The 23,588-nt window shown below is 36.3% G+C and overlaps 1 protein-coding gene across 3 annotated transcripts in view; it reads left to right on the top strand.

The window, feature by feature from the left end:
* The window catches only part of OLA1 (Obg like ATPase 1), a 166,906-nt gene that overhangs the window by 86,058 nt on the left and 57,260 nt on the right, over positions 1–23,588 (top strand). For all 3 annotated transcript variants that reach the window (XM_023622021.2, XM_005601585.3, XM_001499353.5), the window contains one exon: positions 6,795–6,970. In XM_023622021.2, the coding sequence (XP_023477789.1) occupies positions 6,896–6,970 (75 nt within the window). In that variant the 5' untranslated portion in view covers positions 6,795–6,895. The remainder of the gene's footprint in view (positions 1–6,794; positions 6,971–23,588) is intronic.

Raw genomic sequence — 23,588 nt, 5'->3', positions numbered from 1 at the left:
TAGTTAATAATTTATCTTCTACTTGTTTAGGAATGTGGCCCCTAACCTTTTATTAATATTCTAAAGTGCTACTTTCCATTTGTTACTTACTAACATAAAAACCAATGTTGGTTTTCTATTAGCTAGCAGGTGAGATCCAGATTTACCTTGCTGCTTGGACTTCCCTATCCTTCACCCCAACCTGATGTAATGTTTTTATCTTCTACTATTCTTCAATATTTTCTCACTATAGTAAGCTCTCCAGTCGGCTGTGTTTATTTCAACCTTTATTTTATTCTCTAGTGCTTTTCCCCATTACTTGTCATGCCTTTCTTCGTCTTCTTTACCTATACTATTTTTTGTATATTTAAAGGCCTTAATGATTAATTATTATTAATTAAACCTATATTTGAAGTCCTTGCTAGTGAATATTATTCTCCTTTTATTAGATTAGATTCGTTTTCTCAACTGGATTGTCCAATCATTGAGACCAAGATTCTATTATTTTGATTTTTGTTTTTAATTCTCACAAGACTTAGCATAGTATTAGATGTATAAGCAAGCTTTCTTTAAAAGAGGAACTTAATTTAGGACTTATATTTAGTCCACTTAGAGTATTGTGGTTTGCATATGTGTTGAGGAGGTGGTAGTTTATATATTGCTTTATATACCAAGAAATTCCATGTCTCTGTGTTGTGTAGAGGTAGAGGATGGAAAAAACACAAGTCAAATAGGTCCATCTTGACTACATACCTCTTATTCCCAAGAAATCTCTAGACATGCTATTTAGAATATCAAGGTTTCCGTGACAGGCAGTTTATAAAGCACTGCTGTGAAGTCTGTACACTTAAATATATCATGTGTTTTAAAATCCATTTCTGCATCTAGCTAGGGATGCTTTGCTTCTGAAAACTGAATACAGCCCAGATTTAAGTAGTAATATAGCAAAGCGGTTCACAGAAGTCCTGAATTTCTGAAGTATATTTTTATTTCTGAAATCCTTCCCAGTTAGATTTTGCATCTTAAGCATATAGATTTATCCTTTTTACTCAAATCTTTATGATAGGCTTTGAATGAATGAATGAGTAAATTGATCAATCTTCATTTGATTTATAATAATTGAAAATAGCCAACTCATTTCAGCCACTTCATACCAAGAAATAAATATCATGCAGAATGTCCAATACCATATGGATAGTCAAATGTATCTTACCAAGTCATATATTATTTCTGTATTTTGACTGGATCTCAGTAAAGAAGCTACACAAATTTTAAAAGTCTCAACTTTAGTATAAGCATTGACATTTTGCATTTATTCACTTATGAATGGATTTTATAATAGAAATGATTTATATAATAAATAAAAAGGTTTTTTGATTCATTTTATTTGCTGTTACCTCAAAGTATACTGGAGCCACTCAGGGGAGTTCTGAGCTGGAAATTCTGTTAATGAGTGTATAATAGAGGGATAAGAGAAGACAGCTAAGAGAGATATCAGCATTTATAGGGTACTTAGAGCAAGAAAAGGAATAGCCCAAGAAAAAATGGCCAGGGAAAATAGAAGACAATCAGGAGAATGAAGTTAGATAGAAGCAGTGGAAGAGACTATGTCAGTGCTCTGAAGTTAGATGCTACTGAGAGATCATTCAAGATTCCTGAAGAATAGCCGTTTGATTAGCATCATGAAGGTAAATCATTGGTGTCCTTTTTGAGATCAATTTCTGTTGACATGGTGGAGGCACATACCAAATTGCAGTGGATTATGTTGTAAAGAGGAACTACAGAAGCGGAGAGAGCAGGTACAGATGGCTCTTTCAAGAAGTTTGACTCTGAGCTGCCGGAAAGAAAGCATTAGCTGGAATGGAAATTAATGTCCGAGGGTGACTGACATGATTAATTTAATGTAGAATCTTAAACCTACTTAAATGTTGATGGGAAAGTGTTAGTGGAATGGATATGATACTAATATAGGAGAGAGAAAGGCAAAATAGATTGCGGTCTTGGGAAATAGAAAGAACAATCTGTGGAGCAAACTTCCTTGAGAGAGGATAAGATCCAGAGCAGAGATGGTAGAGAGATTGCCCATAGACTGTTGGTGGGAATGTAAACTGGTACAGCCACTATGGAAAACAGTATGGAGATTTCTCAAAAAGTTAAAAACAGAAATACCCTATGACCCAGCCATCCCATTACTGGGTATCTATCCTAAGAACCTGAAATCAGAAATCCCAAGAGTCCCTTGCACCAACTATACACCTTCCTTCTTGAAACATTTTCTTTCCCTCACTCCCATAAGAGCATACTCCTGCTTTTTCTGTGACTGTGCTACCCCTTCTTAGTGTCTTTTGATGACTCCTCCTTGCTATCACACATCTGCGTGTTGGAGCGCTCTGTCTACGTGATGTCGTTCAGACCCGTAGCTTCCAACACATCTGATTAACTCCCAGCTTTGTATCTCTGGTCATGACCTTCCATCCTACATCTAGTGCATCTATAAAATATATTCCCGGTACAAACACTTCTCATCTTCTCTGTGGCTATAATTTTATTTCAAGTTACCACTCATCTGGTCATCTCTCATCTGCACCACTACAACCACCTCCTAACTTAGTCTTTCTGCCCTCACTCTTGTCCCCTCCTTTAGAGTCTGTTCTTTTTTTTTTTTTTAAGATTTTATTCTTTCCTTTTTCTCCCCAAAGCCCCCCGGTACATAGTTGCATATTCTTCGTTGTGGGTCCTTCTAGTTGTGACATGTGGGATGCTGCCTCAGCGTGGTTTGATGAGCAGTGCCATGTCCGCGCCCAGGATTCGAACTGACAAAACACTGGGCCACCTGCAGCGGAGCGCACGAACTTAACCACTGGGCCACGGGGCCAGCCCCTAGAGTCTGTTCTTTTTAAAGTAGCCGAGGTGGCCTCTTTAAATCATAAATCATACATTCTTATCCTACTTCCCCTTCATCTAAAGCTCTCCAAGTAGTGGCTTTCCATCACAGCTAGAATAGAATCCAGACTCCCTGGCTTACAGATGTATGTGAACTGCTTTACTTCTCCGGCTTAAACTATTTACCATCCTCTGCTGTGGGTCACCTACCCTCACCTTGTTTCTATTTCTGAAACACTTCAAGCTTGTTCCCATTTTAAGCTTTTTATACTTTCTTCTTAGAACCCTCTTCCCTCAAATCTTCACATTACTGCCTCATTCTGGCCATTCTGGTCTCAGCTTCAGTGTCATCTCCTCAGAGGTCTCCCTGACTATCTCAGCTAAAGTATTGCATAGCAGCGTGTCGCCCCACCTCATCATTTTATACAAAATAGTACTACCAAAAAAGTTTGTAAAAATCAGATGACATCCCATCACCAAAATGTCCATAGTTAATATTTTCAGACATTTGTTGATTTTACCAAAAAATGTAGTCTTACGTTTTTGGCTAAATTTATTTAAACAGGAAACGTCACTAATGTAAGGATAATTAATATCACTAGCCAAAATTGAAAATAATAAAAATAAATACAGTGAAACTACATATTAAAAATTTTTTAGCCTTTAGAAGCTCTGAGGCTGAGGCCTGCTCTGTTGGTAAAAAGGTAAATTTATAATATTAGAAAGACCAACAGCATCAAACTGAGACTTTCTCTTTGACGTAGTCAGAAGGACTGAAAGAGAATTGAAACGGAAATAACTTTCTCACCAAGCAATTCAGTATGATATGGTGTAGTCTTCAAGATGACTGGAGTCATCTTTACCAGTACAGTGTGTCCCCCAAAGGGCAATTGTGATAATTGTAACAATTATGATAATTGCTTTAGTTAATGTGAAGTTGAAATAAATAACTTTGACGATGGACTAGGCTAAAAATGTTCTGGGGAAATAGTAAGAATCGATGGTGGAAAAACCCTGTAAACTCATAAAGTTTATTTTAACCTCTTCCAAGGTGAATTGAGTAACATGAAATGATATTACTCAAAATTAATGTCTGATTATATTACTATGGAATTTCTCCTCAATTACTAATTCCTACATCATAAAAAAATGGTATATGCCTCAATTACTAAAAGAATTCTACTTGTTGAGCTCTCTGCTGAGCACTTTACATCTGATTTAATCATACCCCTTCTCTGAGAGGCAGAAACATCTTCATTTTAAAGATGTAAAAGTGAGATCCCTAGAGGTTCAGTGATTTGTCTGAGATTTTATGACCAGTAAGCCTGTGTGACTTCAAAGCTCTTATTCTTAACCACTAAATCTTGTGCTAAAAAAGATAAGATGTGAAGCAATGCTATAATGTAAGTGTAGGGTAAGGTCTATTGACCTGGAAGCGTATCTTTGGAAAATAATCTCTAATTTTTTACTTCTAAGAAATGGGAAATTACCCAGATGGCCACCAAATTTTCGTAAGCTTATATTTTACAGCTGCTTTTGGCCTCGTTTTATCACAAGGCTATTTAATTTTAAAGGATAACTTTAATGTTCCCTTCACTTAATTTTTTTCCCCAAAAATTGGCACCTGAGCTAACAACTGTTGCCAATCTTTTTTTTTTTTTTTTCCGTACTTTATCTCCCCCAATCCCCCTGGTACATAGTTGTATATCTTAGTTGCAGGTCCTTCTAGTTGTGGCATGTGAGACACTGCCTCAACATGGCCTGACAAGCACTGTCGTGTCTGCGCCCTGGATCCAAACTGGCGAAACCCTGGGCCACCACAGCAGAGCGTGTGCACTTAACCACTCAGCCACGGGGCCGGCCCCTCACTTAATTTTTGTCAATATTTATTATCAAAAATAAATTTAAGTTCTCATAATATGTTGCCACCTCACATACAAATGAATATAATAATACTAACTTTCAGGCATAGTAACAACAATGCAATCAAGAGTGTATAGGGTCTGTGTTGGAGTTTTTTCTTATATGGGGGGAATGGATTAGTGATGATCCAACCATAACTCCTTTCCTAGCCTAATCCTTGGCAAACTCCAGGTGAGGTACAATCTAGAGGTTAATTTGAAGGTTATAAGATAGACAGGTGATTTTCCCCCACCTGTATTCTAGGTTTTCTATTTGGATTAGTTCAGATCATCAGAGAGCTTTATTTTCTTTTTTCCAGAAGAATTCAGATTACTAAGTTTCTCTCTATTATCCACTTCATTAAAATTGAGGGTTGTGATTAAGACGTTGCCATTTAACGCCTGCTGATGATTTACTGTAGGGATGCTTCTGGGGACGTCACTATAGTTTCTTTCTCATGGGCCCTACGTAAGAGTGATCATATAGGATGTTTTTCATTCTGAGTGTCATAAAAAGTTTAGTTATTTCTATAACTGAACTGACCATGTTTCCTTTGTTGCTCTGACTGCTGGGAAGCTAACTTTTATTTTTATTTTCCTGTTTTATTGTGCCATTTGTATGAAGTGCCTCCAATCATAAGTAAATAATATTGTGCTTCTAGAGAGACTTCTTTCATACTTTTCAAATATTTAAAAAATTTACCTAAACCACTCTTTGTCTAGTGTGTTTATTAGTAAGATATTACCTCCTTATTTCTTGATAATTTTGTTCATATGAATTTGTCACTATATAATACATCAGTTGTATGCCAAGAATACTTGTGTTATTTTAAATACTTATATTTTAATTGCATAATATACTATTTTTTACTATTATTACTGAATAATTCCTCACTAAGATACAAACAACAATTATTTTTAATTATGGGAAATTATATTTAAGAACTCCTTGTAACCTGTAGTGAGAATATCTTGGTCTTTGGTATATAAGAATGAGCTATAGTCACTGTTTTTCTCTTATCAAACTGTCTTTCATGATTCCTATGATACCTCTATCTAAAATAATTGATGCTTTATGTTTGAAGACATCTCATTTTGGGAGTATAATCTAATTGGTAATTTTAATTAAATTAATTTGTTTATAAATGTGTTTCTTGTTTTGTGGGTACATCATTGCTTTCTGTTTATAATATTTCTTGGTATTTGTTCATTTTTGTTATGCTGTTCTTTATCTGGTAATTTGAGTAAATCCCAGTTGAATTATGTTGCCACATTATGTCTTCAAAAGGGCATAAAGTCAGTACACATGCTTCAGTAATATCTGGTTGTTTTACCCTTATGTTTCCAGTTGGCAATTTGAAATTATGGCTTCAACTGCACTTTAAATATGTGATAATAGCATGTGTTTCTAATAAGGGCCAGCATCATTTTGTTCAGATAGTGTGAATGGTTGTCACTCATATATGACAAATGCACCTTCATCTGCTTCTTTGATAGCCCCCTAAAAACCATACCCTCAAATCAGGCCGATGAAATTAGCTGCTGTGTAAATTGTGTGTCTGAGTGGTTCATTATCTAATCACCGTCAGAACCACAGTGATAAAGTAGATTGAAGCAGGGAAGAGGCCTGCCAGATGATTTCACCTCCTCCCCCGACCCCCCCAAATCCAGTTTCCCTTGGAAACCCTAATAGTGCAGTTTAGAACTTCAGGCTCTCATGCCTGGAATTCAGGCTCTTTTAATGTACCAAACCTGAAAATACCAGTAGTTCTGGAGCATAATTTTCTTTTCTGTAAAGATCATAATTTTATTTACATCAGTTAGTTTTTGAGATGTTGAGGCTCTTAAACTACTGTTTTGTTGCTAGTGCCCTAGATATTACTAAATAGGAAAATAAAAATATTATGTCCTACTTGCAAGAATTCAGAATAATTTGAATAAATTGATAACCTTCTAGGAATCTTTGTTCACTCTAATAATGATCTTCTCTATCATTTGTTTATTGAATTGCTTCCCTTTAATTCATTTTAGGTGCTTTTGAAGATGATGATATCACGCATGTTGAAGGAAGTGTAGATCCTATTCGAGATATAGAAATAATACATGAAGAGCTTCAGCTTAAAGATGAGGAAATGATTGGGCCCATTATAGATAAACTAGAAAAAGTGGCTGTCAGAGGAGGAGATAAAAAACTAAAACCTGAATATGTAAGTAAAAATTTACAGTTTCTTCAGATACTTGAGTTCATTTTTCTTGATTAATTTTTTAAAAAATAAAGCAGATAAAATGTCTAATATTGTTATGGAGTTTAAGAATCTAAAGGTCATTTCTGTTTGAAAAATTGTTGAGAAACTTCGTTTTTGTTTTGGCAACAAAGGTCGTAGTGACAGACTATTTAAGGTGTTCTTTGCAAGCAATATTTAGCAGTAATATTGAGCGTTTATATGGTTACTATGTATATCCTTAAGTTTTAGTGTCAGAGAAGTGTGGTTTTATGATGAAAAACTTACTGGATTTAGAGAAATGACTGAACACGTGAGTTTTGTGGATTTGAAGCAGTGAATTTATGCAAGGAATTGATCTTCCATAGGGGTTGACTGAATGAATGCGCTATTAAAATCTACAGATAATTTTAATTTTTTATGGAGTGAATAACTCATGTCATTGTCTTTAATATTCAAATGTGTTTCCTATCACACTGTAGTGGATAATTATCAGTAATATTATAATAAATGTTTCAAAATCAGTTTTGAAGCTTTTAGTTTAAATATCAAATTTCTTTTACATTAAAAAAGCAATGCCCACTTATATATTTTCTCATTTATTAATATCTCCCATAAGCTGTTCTTGGTTTTTATGCTTCTTTGTCATAGGAAGGATTTTCTTTCTTTTTAACTTGTCATATATTTTTAATACATGCTTATTTTTAATTTTTTCATTTTCAGAAACTGTGATTATCTTTTTTTCTTCCTCATTTATTTTTAATAAGTTTGGAAAACTCACAGTTGATTAGGGAGCTCTACAATGTTAAGGAAGAAATCAATTAGAGAGTCAACTTCTAAACTTAGGCGCTGTATCAATAAATAATCGTCAGAAGTGCCTGGTCTTTGAACAGAGAGACCTCTGTTGTGCTACTGATTTACTTGATAGTCTGGAGTAAATCCAAGTCATTTTATTTCTCTTAACATCTTAATATCTGGTTATTTGAGTTTTTTCCTATTCAAATAGAATGGAGAACAGAGAGAGATTTGTCTGAGGAAATTGTACAGGATTTAGGATGGAAAAGGGGATTAAAAATATGGATATGAAAAATATTCCTTTTTGAAAAGGGAAAAAAAATGTGAGAAAGTTGTTGAGATTGAAAGCAATTTATTTGTCCCAAACAGCATAGGTACTGATTAGAATAAATCCTTATGCAGTCGTCCCTTAGTTCATTGAAACTTACTGACGTGTATGTCTTTCAGAAACATTAACTGTCTTAAAAATAAGTTTATCCATCTTGCTTTTACTTAAATGTGAGAAAGGGGCATCAGGTTCTTCTGAAATTCTTGGGCTACCTTTTCCTGGCTTTTCCTCTCAAAGAAAACTAGAACTATTGCTCCTTGTAATAGCATTTTCTTCTCATTTCTAAGCATTTTCCTAAAATTTCTGAACAAGATTGGAAAGCATGGCTTGGACTTGTTGTACAGAAAACTCTGATCACCTTCTCCCCATTCGTTTTCCCTTTCCCCATCCAGCTGTTCTGGATAGATGGAAAGCATTATAGCCTAATTTTCTCATTTCCAAGAACTATGATTATTCCATCGTTTTCTTTCCTCATAGAAGATTCAACTGCTTCAGAATAGGTTATAGATCAGTGTTTCTCAACCTTTTGTTTAAATTATCACCATTTCTAAGGAAAAACATTAATCAAAATTTAATTTAAATTAATTAATTTCTCCATACTGAGAGAAATTAAATAGTAATGAGTAAGAATTTGTTGGATAAGATTGAGCTTTGGAGGGCCACAAACCATTTTAATAACTAAGTTTTTTCCACTCCCAAGAATCAATTTTTGCCCCTGTAGAAGTAATATTACCTCTATAGAGAATGCATGCTGCAGATTATCTTGTAGCAAACCCAACAATGGGAGGTGTGGTAAAACAGATGACTCTTTAGAAATTTTTTTTTTAGTTTGTTGTTAACAAAAATGGGATTTTGGTTAGATCTGTAACTCAATTTAGAGAGGACTAACATCTTTACGATACTAAATCATTCAATGCAGAAGCATCTTAGATTTCTATTTATTGAACTGCTGGACATTTTTTATATGTGTTATCTTATTTAAACCTCACAACATGCAAGATAATATATTGTTATCTCAATGGTAAAACTGAGGAAGCCCAAAATTCAAGAAGTTTGATGAATTGCTGAAGATTTCACACTTAATAAATTGTAGATCAAATTTTTTTTTTTTTTGAGGAAGATTAGCCTTGAGCTAACTGCTGCCAATCCTCCTCTTTTCGCTGAGGAGGACTGGCCCTGAACTAACATCCATGCCCATCTTCCTCTGCTTTATATGTGGGATGCCTACCACAGTGTGGCGTGCCAAGTGATGACATGTCCACACCTGGGATCGGAACTGGTGAACCCCGGGCCGCCAAAGCGGAACGTGGGCACTTAACCGCTGTGCCACTGGGCCAGCCCCTAGATCACATATTTTAACAACATAAATCTGACTACAGGGGCAATATCTTTTTTTCCCAACATTTTTTTAAATTGTAAAATATGTCTTGAAAAAGATGCATTAACTTCATATGTATAATTTAACAAATAGTTGTAAAACAAAGCGTGGTAAAACCTACTTGCGTGTCAAGAAATACAACATTAACAGCACCCCAAAATATCTCCATCACTTACCAGTCTTAACATGCCCCATCTTCCCATAGATACCCACAATTCTGAAATTTACACTAGTAATACCCTTGGTTTTTTATACCACTGTGTGTGCCACCTAAGACAATATGAATTCGTTTTTCCTGATTTCAAACTTTGTATAAATGGTATCATGTTGTATGTGTTTATGTGAGCATTTTTGACTCAACATTATTTTCTACAATTCTTTCATCTTGCATTTATCTTTAATTCATTTGTTTTCTTTACTGTAAAATATTTCATTGAAATAATATACCATAATTTTAAAATCTCTTAATACTGTCACTGGGCATTTGACTTTTCCCCCCAAGTTTTTGATAATTATGAACAGTGCACCCTGAAAATTCTTTTACATCCTGGCATACATAAGGGTAGTCTAAGGCCTATGTCTAGAAGTCAGTAGTATATGTATATCTTCAACTGCACTAGATAACACTGGTTTCTTAGTATATGAGAGTTTATTCTGTTGTCAACACTTGTATTATCAGATTTTCGTTTTTGCAATTTGATAGCTATGTAATGGTATTTGGTTATGGTACTAAATAACTATTTAAGACTGGAGAACTTTTTTTTTTATATAATTACTGGCCCTTTAGGATTTCCTCTTTTGTAAAGTACCTGTTCTAATTCTTTTGTTCATTTTCTATTAAATTAGTGTCTTTTTCTCATTAATTTGTGGAGGTTACTTGTATATTCTGGATACTAGTCATTCATTTTAAATGGGTTACAAATATCTTCTCCCACTCTATGGCTTTTGTTTTTGCTCTTTTTATGGTATCTTTTGATGAAGAGGTCTTAATTTTAAGGTTAGTGCTTTTTGTGTCTTGTTTAAAAAAATTTTTCCTCCTTAAGATCATTAAGATGATCTCCTATCTTCTAAAAGCTTTATTGTTTTACCTTTCACATTTAAGTCATTAACCCCCTGGAATTTATTTTGTGTAAATAGTGTAAGGCAGGTATCTGATTTAATTTTTTCCCCATATGGAAAACTTGTGTTCCAGCACCTTTTTGTGTGTGTGTGTGTATGAAGAAGATTGGCCCTGAGCTAACATCTGTTGCCAGTCTTCCTCCTTTTGCTTGAGGAAGATTGTCACTGAGCTAACATTTATGCCAGTTTTCCTCTATTTTTGTATGTGGGATGCTGCCACAGCATGGCTTGATGAGTGGTGTGTAGGTCCATGCCTGGGATCTGAACCCGCGAACCCTGGACCACCAAAACTGAGCATGTGAACTTAAAACACTATGCCACCGCACCGCCCCTGCAGCACCATTTTTTAAAAAGACTGTCCTTTCCCTACTCCACCAAAGTGCCACCTCTGTCATAAAATCGAGGAGCTGTGGTATAGTACCTCTTTCCTGAGGATTGACACACGACCCTAGGTAAAAGTGGCCAAAAGCAGTAGGGGCATCACAACCTGTTGAGAGATGAAGGTGAGAAGGGGCAGATGAAAGGAGGGGTTGATATTCCATGGAGTCTCTGGTGCAATATGTGTTCCCCACATCATTTCTATACTTTCCTCATCCCCAACTGTCCCAGCCTCTAGTCTAGATCAGAGGCAGTTAAAAGTGTGGTCCTCAGACCAGCAACATCACTTCACCTGGGAGCTTATTGGAAATGTAAGCTACAGATAAATCAGGATCTCTGGGGATAGGTTTTAATAAGCTTTCCAGGTGATTCTTGCATGTGCTAAAGTTGGAGGGTCGCTGCTCTAGACCTTCTCTCTCCACACCCCCTCCCCCCACCACAGGGATAAGTGAGTTAGGCCTCCTCACTCCCGGCCCCTTTCTTGTCTGGTAATGCCTCGCTATCTTACTAGGTCCTTGGTACTATTAAGAAGATATTTTCTATATTTAGACCTATTTTATTGTTGTCTTTAGAGAGGGGGTTACCCTGGATCACCTAGTTCATTATTTTTGAAAATGGAGGTCTCCTGTATATAATTTTGCCAAGAATTTGCCTGATAGCATAATATAACAATATGACAGTTGATGAAGATAGAAACCAATGTTAACTATGGAAAGGTGTTTGAGAATGAATTAGTTTTGTAAATAGTTGGTTTATTTTTATGTTTGCCTTAAAAAAAAGCAAGTCATATAATATGTACAGTATAGTCCAGTTTATGTAAAAAATGATGGCTGTATTTTTATAAGTGCATCAGAAGAGGTATAGAAATACACTCAATCATGTTTTCACAGTAAACATTTGGAAAGTAAAATAAGTATTAATAGTGAAGTGTTTGGAAAGGGGAGTAGGTATGAGAGTAAGTGATTAGTGGGCACTTTGTTAGCCTCTGTACCTCTCTTATCTCACGTTTTTCATGTATTATTAATATTTTCATTTAGAAAAAAGATCTAAGGAAAGTATTCCCTTTAAGTGGCCTCCAAAAAAAGGAATTAAATGCATATACATTGTCCTTAGCTGTTTCTGACCTGCATCCATCCAACTGTGATTTTAGTTTTGCGCTGGCGAAAGTTTTGAAGTTTCTGTCTGGAGTTGGAAAAGGAATAAGGTAGGGGATGTGAAGGTGGAAAAGATGCACGTGTGAGAAGTCATAGTCTTTGGGATCACTTCCATCTTCACTAGCCTGAAAATTGTGTAGGCAGTGTCATTTAGAAATAAAGATTAAGAAGAAACTGAAGAAACTCCCTGTGAGTTTTCTCAAAACTGTGCCGTTTTCAGTGGCAAAGCCATTTTGAGTCGTGGATGAGACTTTTTGCCTTTTTTAAGCTAAACTTAGGTTTAGGGCTTAGGTTGGGTTTCCTCAGAAGTAGACCCAGAGGCAAGGATTGGAGTGCAGGTAGTTTCCTTGGGAGCTGTTTCAGGGAAGCACACATCAGAGAGTGAGGAATTCAGACCAGGAAGGGAAGGAAGGTGATACAAAGGCTGTAAATAAGCAGGTGGAAACCCTGAGCAGCTGGGCCTCAGTCCTGCTACGGAGCTCTGGAAAACAGGGTAGAAGTGTCTTCTGGTTTTTCTGTTGGAAGGATGAGGAAGCTGGGGTAATTATCAACTAATTTCCATCAGTCTTTGGTTATGGGCTACTCCTAGGATTGTTAACTCCCTGGCACCTGACGTCTCTGTGGTCTGAGCACAGCGCTTAGGCAGAGTTACAGATGCTTTCAGTAAGAGGCCATCAGCATTTGCTGGACCTATGAGAGCAAAGGGGATATGGGCAGGGCACTGACAGCCTCTGCTACACAACTGTTCACCCAATGTGCATTTAAATTTTTTGTCCTGTTTTTGGTTGTTCTTTAGGATCACAAGTTTAATTTGTGGGTGTTCGATATTTTTCCATGCTTCTGATTTAGCCTTAGTCTTCCCGATACAAAGAGGGGAACCTATGTGATTATATCATCAACTGATTTCTGAGGGGAGTTTCTAAAAAAATGTTTCCTGATTTTCTCTAACAAATGGTCTAAAGGTGTAATATGTGATTGGCTTCTTGTCTTCAGTTTATGTTTGTAATCTTTGCTACCAGAATCAGGGACTTTAATTGGACATAGATCCCAGGAAGTTAGAGGAAAAACAGGTAGATCACTTTGTTCACTAGGTATTTACCTGATTATTCCTTAGTATTCATTCAAATGTGTCTTTATTTTCAGGATAATCTTTCAGAAATCCAACGTTCAAACCTCTTTTCCTATGAAGTTTCCATTTTCTAGATTTGGATGTCATTTGTATTTTTATGTAAATAAGCAGGGAAAAGTTGGATTAGGTATATACTGTAGCATAAAACATGAGCCAACTTTTTAATGCCAAAACAGAATCTTTCCTAAGTGTGAGGTTGGTAAATTCTGACATAAAGTCCCTTTTCATACTGGGTCTTGCTGTCTTTGGTAAAACTGAAGCACTAAAGAAGGCAAGATTGGGATAAACATTTCCTATTGGTATTAATTAGCCAAGTATTTTAGTTTTTGAGGGCTGCCGTAACAAGTACCACACACTGATGGCTTACAGAAATAGAAGTATGTGTTTTACACTTCTGGAGGCTGTAAGTCTGACATCAAGATGTTGGCAAGGCCATGCTCCTTCCGAAGCCTCTAGGGGAGAATCCTTTCTTAGCTCTTCAGCTTCTGGTTTGTGGCAGTACAACTGCAATCTCTGCCTCCATCTTCACCTGGCCATCTTCCCTCTATGTCTCTGTCCAAATTTCCCTCTTCTTGTAAGGACACCAGTCATGATTTTATTGAGGGTCTACCCTACTCTTACTCCAGTATGGCCTCATCTTCACTAAAGTCGTGTGCTGCATAACAACATTTCGGTCAACACGAACCGTATGTATGACAGTGGTCCCATAAGATTAGTGCCATAAGATTAGTGTGTAGTACGTTATACCATCTAAGTTTGTGTAAATTCTGCAGGGGAGGAGGAAATTTTCTTCTACCCTTTTAGGTTCTTCTGGCTGGTCTAAGAATTAAGTTGACATGAGACACATTAACAGGAGAAAAACAAAAGTTTAATAACATGTATGCATGGGAGAAACCCAGGAGAATTGAGTAACTCACCAAAGTGGCCCAAGCCCTCACCTTAAACACCATCCTCAGCTAAAAACAGAAGAAGATATTGGGGGTCAGGAGAGTCAGGGACTTCAAAGGGAAGAAAGGCAATTCACAAGTAGGTGAAAAGGAGCAGATAGTTGGAAAACAAGTGTTTGGCCACACAGAAACAGAAGAATACAGAGGGAGCCCAACAAACAGACTTTCCCGGGTTCCTCCCTGTCTGCCACCTAGTTCATGTTGTGCTAAGGTAATAGCTCACTTCCTCAGACAGGTTTTTGGTTTTTATCTGAATTCTTAAGGGGAAGATAATAAGAAAAGTCTTGTGAGTCTTTTGTTCCTTAAGAATAATCTGTCTAGGGGCCAGCCTGGTTGTGCAACAGTTAAGTTTGCATGTTCTGCTTCCGCGGCCCAGGGTTCACCAGTTTGGATCCTGGGTACAGACCCACGCACCGCTTATCAAGCCATGCTGTGGCAGGTTTCCCACATATATAGTAGAGGAAGATGGGCACAGATGTTACCTCAAGGCCAGTCTTCCTGAGCAAAAAGAGGAAGATTGGCAGCAGATGTTAGCTCAGGGCTGATCTTCCTCAAAAATAATAATAATAATAATCAGCCTAAAATAATCCTCATATTAAAGAGGCACATTTTGGGGTGGCAAATTTTGTGCCCCTTCAGTGTACTCTATGAAGTTCACATAAGGATGAATCACGTAATGTTGCATTTCTCAGAACGTATCCCTGTCATTAAGCAATGCATGGCTGTAATTTTCAAGTAAGGTCACACTTTGAGTACCAGGGGTTAGGACTTCAACATATCTTTTTGGAGGACACAGTTCAAGCCATAATAATAACACCAAGGCATCAAGATCAAGATTGATTTTAAATCTATTTAAGTGTCTATACATTCCATTTGGAAGGACAAAATTTGGAAAATGAAAGTAGAAGGCTTTAAGGAACAGCTTATTTTATATTGATCAATTATTTGGACATTACCATAGTTAAAAAAATATTCATAGAACTAACAGTTATCTAATTGAACAACTAATGGAGGCAACCAGAAATTGTAATTGAGTCCTTTTTTCCTGTCAATATCTCTGAGTTAAGTAATGTCCCTGAAAACATATAGCTGTTAGCAGATTTCATCTCATTATTCTGACAGTGGTTTTTAAAGTTGATTTTTACATAACTTTAAAAAAATCATTAAAAATATTTAAGTATGTAATAGATATGTTTTTCGCTAAAATCAAAATATCCAAAAGGATATACTGTAAAAACATAATTCTCCCTCCGACTTCTGTCTTCTCGTTTACCCTTTTCTTCTCTTTAGAGTCTTATGTATCCTTCCAGAACCATTCTTACATGACTAAAAAAGAATGTTTCTAAAAGACCAAGATACTAAAAGTACTTGGTGATGGTGGGTAGCATTCATTCGTCTGTCTCCCCATATTTTGTCTGTCCACATAGTCTCTAATTCAGTTAATGGAACCAAATTGTTTGAACTAAAACCCAATATCTTTGACTCCTTTCTTTCCTTTACCATTTACATCCCATCCTCTTGATTTAATCCCCTGAATGTTCCCTGTATCTCTTCCTTCCTCCTTATTTTCATGACTTCTTTAGTTTTCCATTGAAAATAGTTTAGAAGAAAATATTAAGTGATAATAGTGGCTTAGGGAGGTAGAGATATGAATGCTTTCCCCTTAAATGTTTTTCTACTTTGATTTTATTGCTTTTATAAAATAAAACTTATGGAAATGAACTCTGAAGTTAAAAATATACCAGCCCATTTAAAAATGCATGAGCCAGGGATGTGATTAGAATTTATTGTAGTTTATTATTTGGGTCTACATAATACACATACCCCAAAGGAAAGGGGTTATGAAATTTTCAAAGTAAGAGTGACAAGTTTCTTAATTTGATGTGGCAATACCAATGTGGGAGTCAGACTGTGGTAGGATGGACTGCTTCCTTGGTCCAGGAGAAATGATTCTCATAGTAATTAAGAATAAATGAGGGTTTTTTGGACAATGATGCTCTTAAGGCGGCAGTGGGAAAGATTGAGGTGAAATGTCTCCTTGAACTGGGATGAGAAGAATGAGAGTGTGGGCGTCATTGACCAGGACTGATCTAATGGTCATCTTAACACTGTATATTTTACTTTCTTAGTTTATAGTCATTATTTTAAGCAATTCATTGTTTTTCTTTTCAGATTTTAGGGAAAAAAATTTCACTTCTTGTTTGGTAATACATTATGTGAACGTATAGGTAAGATCTGCCAGAGATGAAAATCTGCTGAGTCATTTAATCACAGAAGTTTTATTGTATTTTTTGATTAGGGTCTTTTAGTTGTAAGAAGCAGAGATTCAACGTAGGCTATTTCAAGAAATGTATTTTTATTTTTAAAATACAATGCAATAAGGAAAATGGAAATCCAAAAGTATTCAAGATCATTAAGTGTGGTATGACCAGGCCTTTTGGAGTTGAATTGTAAATCAGCCCAGGACAGCACCTAAGAATTGGGCAGACGTCTTTGTGGCTTCTCTGTGGCGCTCTGCCGTTCACGTAACTCAGATGTTCTTCATTTTTACTTCACTAGAATTCTTAGTTTTTTTCTGCCACCTCTAGAGTTCACCTGCTGTTTTGTATATTGCTTTTATTCCTGATTTCTGCTTACTTATAATTAACTTATTTGTCATGTCATGCAATTTATTCTATCTTCTGTTCTTTCAGTGTATCCTTTCAGCTTAAGCCTCTAATTGTATTATCTTGGTATTTCCTAATTCTAATTCCTGAGAGCAAGCCTCTGATTGCCTCAGTTTATTCCCATTTTGGCAGACTTTTTTTGCATGAGGCCACTGCATAGAAGTGCCCACCAGTTCTGGCCAGGAGACTATTTTCTGGGTAGGACTGTCCCCTCAGCAGAAACTGTTTCAAGCAAGGTTCGTGAGAATTAGACTCATTTGAGGCCAGACTACTTTAGAATCATCTATTTATATATACCCTGAGGGAAATGAACTCACATAAGAACTGATATTATGGTGCCATATGCTATAGGCATACTTTCCTGAATATGCCCACCTGTCCACTTTCTCCTTGCCTGTAACCAACCAAACACAGATGGAGAGAATTAAGACTAGGACATGTTTGTATCCCCGTAAAGTCATTATTACCAACCTCAGGTGGGCCCTTGCTATGTCCAGCTTTCCTATTTGCCCTCCTACTCTCTCCTGCAATTGCTTCCCTACTCTCCTCAAACCTCTTAATTATGCTCACTCCCTACTTTCATCCATCCCTACCCTCAGCAGATGAGCTTGCCTGCTACTTCAAAAATCTAAATAAAGGGCTGGCCTGTGGCCAAGTGGTTAAGTTTGCGTGCTCCACTTCAGTGGCCCATGGTTTTGCCAGTTTGGATCCTGGGCATGGACCTAGCACTGCTCATCAAGCCATGCTGAGGCAGCGTCTCACATAGCACAACCAGAAGGACCTACAAGTAGAATATACAGCTATGCACTGGGGGGCTTTGGGGAGAAGAAGCAAAAAAAAAAAAAAAAAGAAGAAGATTGGCAACAGCTGTTAACTCAGGTGCCAATCTTAAAAAATAAAATAAAACAAAAGCCCTCTGAGTAGGAATTATCTCACTTTTCCACTAGCCAAACCTAAAGCCTATTTATTCACTCCTCTTATCTATGGCCAGTTATTCTAATTCCTTGGATTTTATCACTTGCTAACTTTTCAGAAACCTTATACTGTTAGTCATCCCTTCTTTTTGTGGTTGTTGTTGTTTTTAAGAGACTTTATTGAGATAAATTCACATATCATAAAGTTCACTCTTTTAAAGTATACAATTCAGTGGTTTTTAGTGTATTCACAAGGTTGTGTTTCGATCACCAATAATCCCTTCTTTCTGGTATATACAACTTGTCCCTTTCAAACTAGATCATTTTCATCAACTATTTTAAGATGGCTTTTTTAACCTTAAAAAAAAAAAACGTCCTGCATACCACACTGCTGATTCTTCAGTGACCATATTTTCTCTACCATCATTATTAAAAACCTCTTGAAAAAGTTATTTATCCACCTCCTAATAACTCAATCCAACCTATCTGGTTGGATTTATCTGCCCATCATACTCAAACAGGTTTCACCAGAGACATTAGTGACTTTTGCATTGTTAAATCCAGTGGACATTTTCAGTCATCGTGATTTGTCTACTACTATTACTATTGGGTCATTGCTTGAACTACTCTTCTCTTGGATTCCATGACTGCATTGTCCTGGCTTCCCTCCTACTTCTCTAGCAACTTCTCAGTTCTTTTGCAGGCTCATCCTCTTATACCTTGGTTAATAAATTTTGGCATTACTTAAAATTGAGTCTTAGGCCCTCTACTCTCAATTCTTTTCGTATGTGTCATCCACATCTGTTGCTACAATTACTCTTTAAATACAAATAACTTCCAGACTTATACCTCTTGCCCTGATCTGTCCTCTGAGCTCCAGTAGAGTATGTTTAATTCCTGACTTGACATCCCATGGATTTCTCAAAGACATCTCAAAGTTAGCACATCTAAAATCAAAATCAAGAGTTCCCTCCCTCAAACCTGATTCTCTTGCATGTTTTTTAGCTCAGTGAAATGTACCACTATCTGTTAGATTATCCAAACCAGAAACTTAGTCATCTTTGACACATTCTCTTTCATCATTTCTCATATCCATTCCATCACTGAATTCTGGCAATATGTATACATAAGATATAAAAATATGCCTATATTTTCTTGTGTATATGCATGTTTAGATACATAGAAATAGAGAAAGGATAAGACAAATATGGCAATATCATACATTAATGAATCTGGGTGTACAGACATTTTCTATTCTTGTAGCTTTTCTGTAAGTTTGAAATTATTTCAAAGTAAAAACAAAAGTAAAATTGTCCTATGATTTTAATGTATAGTGATACAGTTAAAATACATGCCAATAATAGCACAGTGTGTGTCAGAGGGCAGTAAAGGAGTAAAAGTGTTATAATACTCCAACTAAAAGACAAGAATTTGGCAGTTCCTCACATAGTTAAACCTAGGATCACCATATGACCAACAGTTCCACTCCTGGCTTGATATTTCCAAGAGAGTTGAAAACAGGTACTCAAACAAGTATATGTACATGCAGCACTATTCAGAAAAGCCAGGGGGTGGCCCCGTGGCCGAGTGGTTAAGTTCGTGCGCTCCGCTGCAGGCGTCCCAGTGTTTCGTTGGCTCGGGTCCTGGGCGCGGACATGGCACTGCTCATCAAGCCACGCTGAGGCAGCGTCCCACATACCGCAACTAGAAGAACTCACAATGAGAAATATACAACTGTGTACTGGGGGGCTTTGGGGAGAAAAAGGAAAAAATAAAATCTTTAAAAAAAAAAAGAAGAAAAGCCAGAAGGGGGAAACAGCCCAAATGTCCATCAGGGGATGAGTGGATAAGCGAATTGTGGTATATACATACAATGGGATATTATTCAGCTGTAAAAAGTAAATGAGCACTGATGCTAGACCTGGATCGACCTTGAAAACATTATGCTAAGTAAAAGAGCCTAGACACAAAAGTCACATACTGTATGATTCCACATGTGTAAAATATCCCAAACAGGTAAATTCATAGAGGGAGAACCGCAGATTGGTGGTTGCCAGGAGCTATGGGGAGGAGAAAGTGGGGAGAAACTGCTTAATGAGTATGGGGTTCATTTTGGACTGATGGAAATGTTTTGGAAGTAGATAGAGGTGGTGGTTGCATAACATTGTGACTATACTAAATGCTTAGTACTAAATTACTTTAAAATGGTTAATGTTATGTTTATGTGAGTATATGTGAATTTCACCTCAATAAATCTTTTAAAAAGTAAATAAGACAAAGAATGTCAGATTGGATTATAAAAGCCCACCTCTATGCTGCTTACAAGACACACATTTTAAATATTAAGATACAGAAAAATTGAAAGTAAAGGATGGAGAAATATATACTGTGCAAGTCCTAACCAACCTCCCTCAGAAAAACTGATGTATTATACTAATATCAAAGTAGACTTTAAAGAGTTAAAAGAGAGTATTTCATAATACTAAATGTTCAATCTACCAGGAAGATAAAATAATCTTAAATTTGTATGTGCCTAGTAATATAACTTCAAAATATGGAACTAAAAGGTTAAAAAACACACAAATCTATAATCATGATAGAAAATTTTAATACTTCTTTTAGTAATTGATAGAACAAGCAGACAGAATTTTAATAAGGATATAGAAGATTTAAACAATGAGATTAATGAACTTGACCTAATTGACGCATATGGAATATTTCACCCAACAACCAGAGAATGTGCATTCTTGTCAAGCACAAATGGAATGTTTGCCAAAATTGACCGTATCATTGGCCATACAGCACATAAACAAATTTCAAATGATTGAAATCATAAAGAATATGTTATCTGACCACTTTGGAATTAAAATTAGCAATCAATAATGAAAAGATCACTACAAAATTCCTAAATGTTTAGAAATTTTGCAGTACACTTCTAAAAGGTCTCATGATTTAAAGAAGAAATCATATTGGAAATAAAATATTTTAACCCTGTTATAATGAAAATACAATATATCAAAAATTTTGTATTCTTTTTTGATGTATGCATTCAAGTTCTATAAATTTATAGTCTTAAATATATATATCCAAAATAAGATATCAATGATCTTGTGTAAAATATATAAATATACAGCTTGATAAAGTCAGTGATCTCAAAGTATTCATCTGAAGGAGTTAGAAAAAGAACCCAGAGAACCCAGTAGATGGAAGGAAACAATAAAGATGAGAGCAGACATTAATGAAATAGAAAAGAAAGAAACATGTAATAAAGAGGCTCAAAATGGCCAAAAGTTGGTTCTTTGGAAACACGAATAAAATTGATAAATTCTTCTTTTTTTTAATTGAGTTAATGATAGGTTACAATCTTGTGAAATTTCAGTTGTACATTAATCTTTGTCATTCGTGTTGTAGGTGCACCACTTCACCCTTTGTGCCCACCCCCCCACCCCACCTTTCCCCTGGTAGCCACTAAACTGTTCTCTTAGTCCATATTTTTAAATTCCTCATATGAGTGGAGTCATACACAGATTATCCTTCTCTAGCTGGCTTATTTCACTTAACATAATTCCCTCAAGGTCCATCCATGTTATCGCAAATGGAATGATTTTGTTCTGTTTTGCAGCTGAGTAGTATTCCATTGTATACATGTACCACATCTTCTTTATCCATTCGTCTGTTGATGGGCACTTAGATTGCTTCCATGTCTTGGCTATTATAAATAATGCTGCAATGAACATTGGGGTGCATTCGACTTTTGGGATTGCTAACTTCAAGCTCTTTGGATAGATACCCAGTAGTGGGATGGCTGGATCGTATGGTAGTTCTATTTTTAATTTTTTGAGGAATCTCCATACTGTTTTCCATAGTGGCTGCACCAGTTTGCATTCCCACCAGCAGTGTATGAGGGTTCCTTTTTCTCCACAACCTCTCCAACATTTGTTACTATTAGTTTTAGATATTTTTGTCATTCTCATGGGTGTAAGGTGATATCTTAGTGTAGTTTTGATTTGCATTTCCCTGATGATCAGCGATGATGAGCATCTTTTCATGTGCCTATTGGCCATCTGTATATCTTCTTTGGAGAAATGTCTGTTCATGTCTCCAGCCCATTTTTTGATGGGGTTGTTTGATTTTTTGTTGTTGAGTTGTGAGAGTTCTTTATATATTATGGATATTAAGCCTTTGTCAGATGTATGACTTGCAGATATTTTTTCCCAGTTGGTGCGTTGTTTTTTTGTTTCAATCCTGTTTTCATTTGCCTTGAAGAAGCTCTTTAGTCTGATGAAGTCCCATTTGTTTATTCTTTCTATTGTTTCCCTTCTTTGAGAAGGCATGGTGTCCGAAAACATCCTTTTAATACTGATGTCAAAGAGTGTACTGCCTACGTTTGCTTCTAGAAGCCTTATGGTTTCAGGTCTCACCTTTAGGTCTTTGATCCATTTTGAGTTTATTTTGGTGAATGGTGAAAAAGAATGGTCAATTTTCATTCTTGTACATGTGGCTTTCCAGTTTTCCCAGCACCATTTGTTGGAAAGACTTTCTTTTCTCCATTGTATGCCCTCAGCTCCTTTGTCAAAGATAAGCTGTCCATAGATGTGTGGTTTTATTTCTGGGCTTTCAATTCTGTTCCATTGATCTGTGCACCTGTTTTTGTACCAGTGCCATGCTGTTTTGATTACTGTCGCTTTGTAATATGTTTTGAAGTCAGGGATTGTGATGCCTCCCGTTTTGTTCTTTTTTCTCAGGATTGCTTTAGCAATTCGGGGTCTTTCGTTGCCCCGTATGAATTTTAGGATCCTTTGTTCTAATTCTGTAAAGAATGTCATTGGGATTCTGATTGGGATGGTGTTGAATCTGTAGATTGCTTTAGGTAGAATGGACATTTTAACTATGTTTATTCTTCCAATCCATGTACATGGAATGTCTTTCTATCTGTTTATGTCATCATCCAATTCTCTCAGAAAGGCCTTGTAATTTTCATTATATAGGCCCTTCACTTCCTTAGTTAAATTTGCCCCAAGGTATTTTATTCTTTTTATTGAGATTGTGAATGGTATTGTGTTCTTGAGTTCTTTTTCTGTTAGTTCGTTATTAGAATATAGAAATGCTACTGATTTATGCAAATTGATGTTGTACCCTGCAACTTTGCTGTAGTTGTTGATTACTTCTAAGAGTTTTCCAATGGATTCTTTGGGGTTTTCTATATATAAGATCATGTCGTCTGCAAACAGCGAGAGTTTCACTTCTTCCCTCCCTATTTGGATTCCTTTTATTCCTTTTTCTTTCCTGATTACTCTGGCCAGGACCTCCAGTACTATGTTAAATAAGAGTAGTGATAGAGGGCATCCTTGTCTCATTCTTGTTTTCAGGGGGATGGCGCTCAGTTTTTGCCCACTGAGTATGATGTTGGCTATGGGTTTGTCGTATATGGCCTTTATTATGTTGAGGTAGTTTCCTTCTATGCCCATTTTGTTCAGAGTTGTTATCATAAATGGCTGTTCGATCTTGTCAAATGCCTTCTCTGCATCTATTGAGATGATCATGTGGTTTTTATTCCTCAGTTTGTTGATGTGGTGTATCACATTGATTGATTTGCGGATGTTGAACCATCCCTGTGTCCCTGGTATGAATCCCACCTGATCATGATGTATGATCCTTTTGATGAATTGCTGAATTCTGGTGGCCAAAATTTTGTTTAGAATTTTTGCATCTATGTTCATCAGTGATATTGGCCTGTAGTTCTCTTTTTTCATGGTGTCCTTGTCAGGCTTTGGTATCAGCGTGATGTTGGCCTC

Source organism: Equus caballus, chromosome 18, assembly GCF_041296265.1.
Source record: "Equus caballus isolate H_3958 breed thoroughbred chromosome 18, TB-T2T, whole genome shotgun sequence".
NCBI lineage: Eukaryota > Metazoa > Chordata > Mammalia > Perissodactyla > Equidae > Equus > Equus caballus.
Note: the sequence above shows the minus strand (reverse complement) of the source record. Positions and strands in the feature narration are given on the sequence as shown.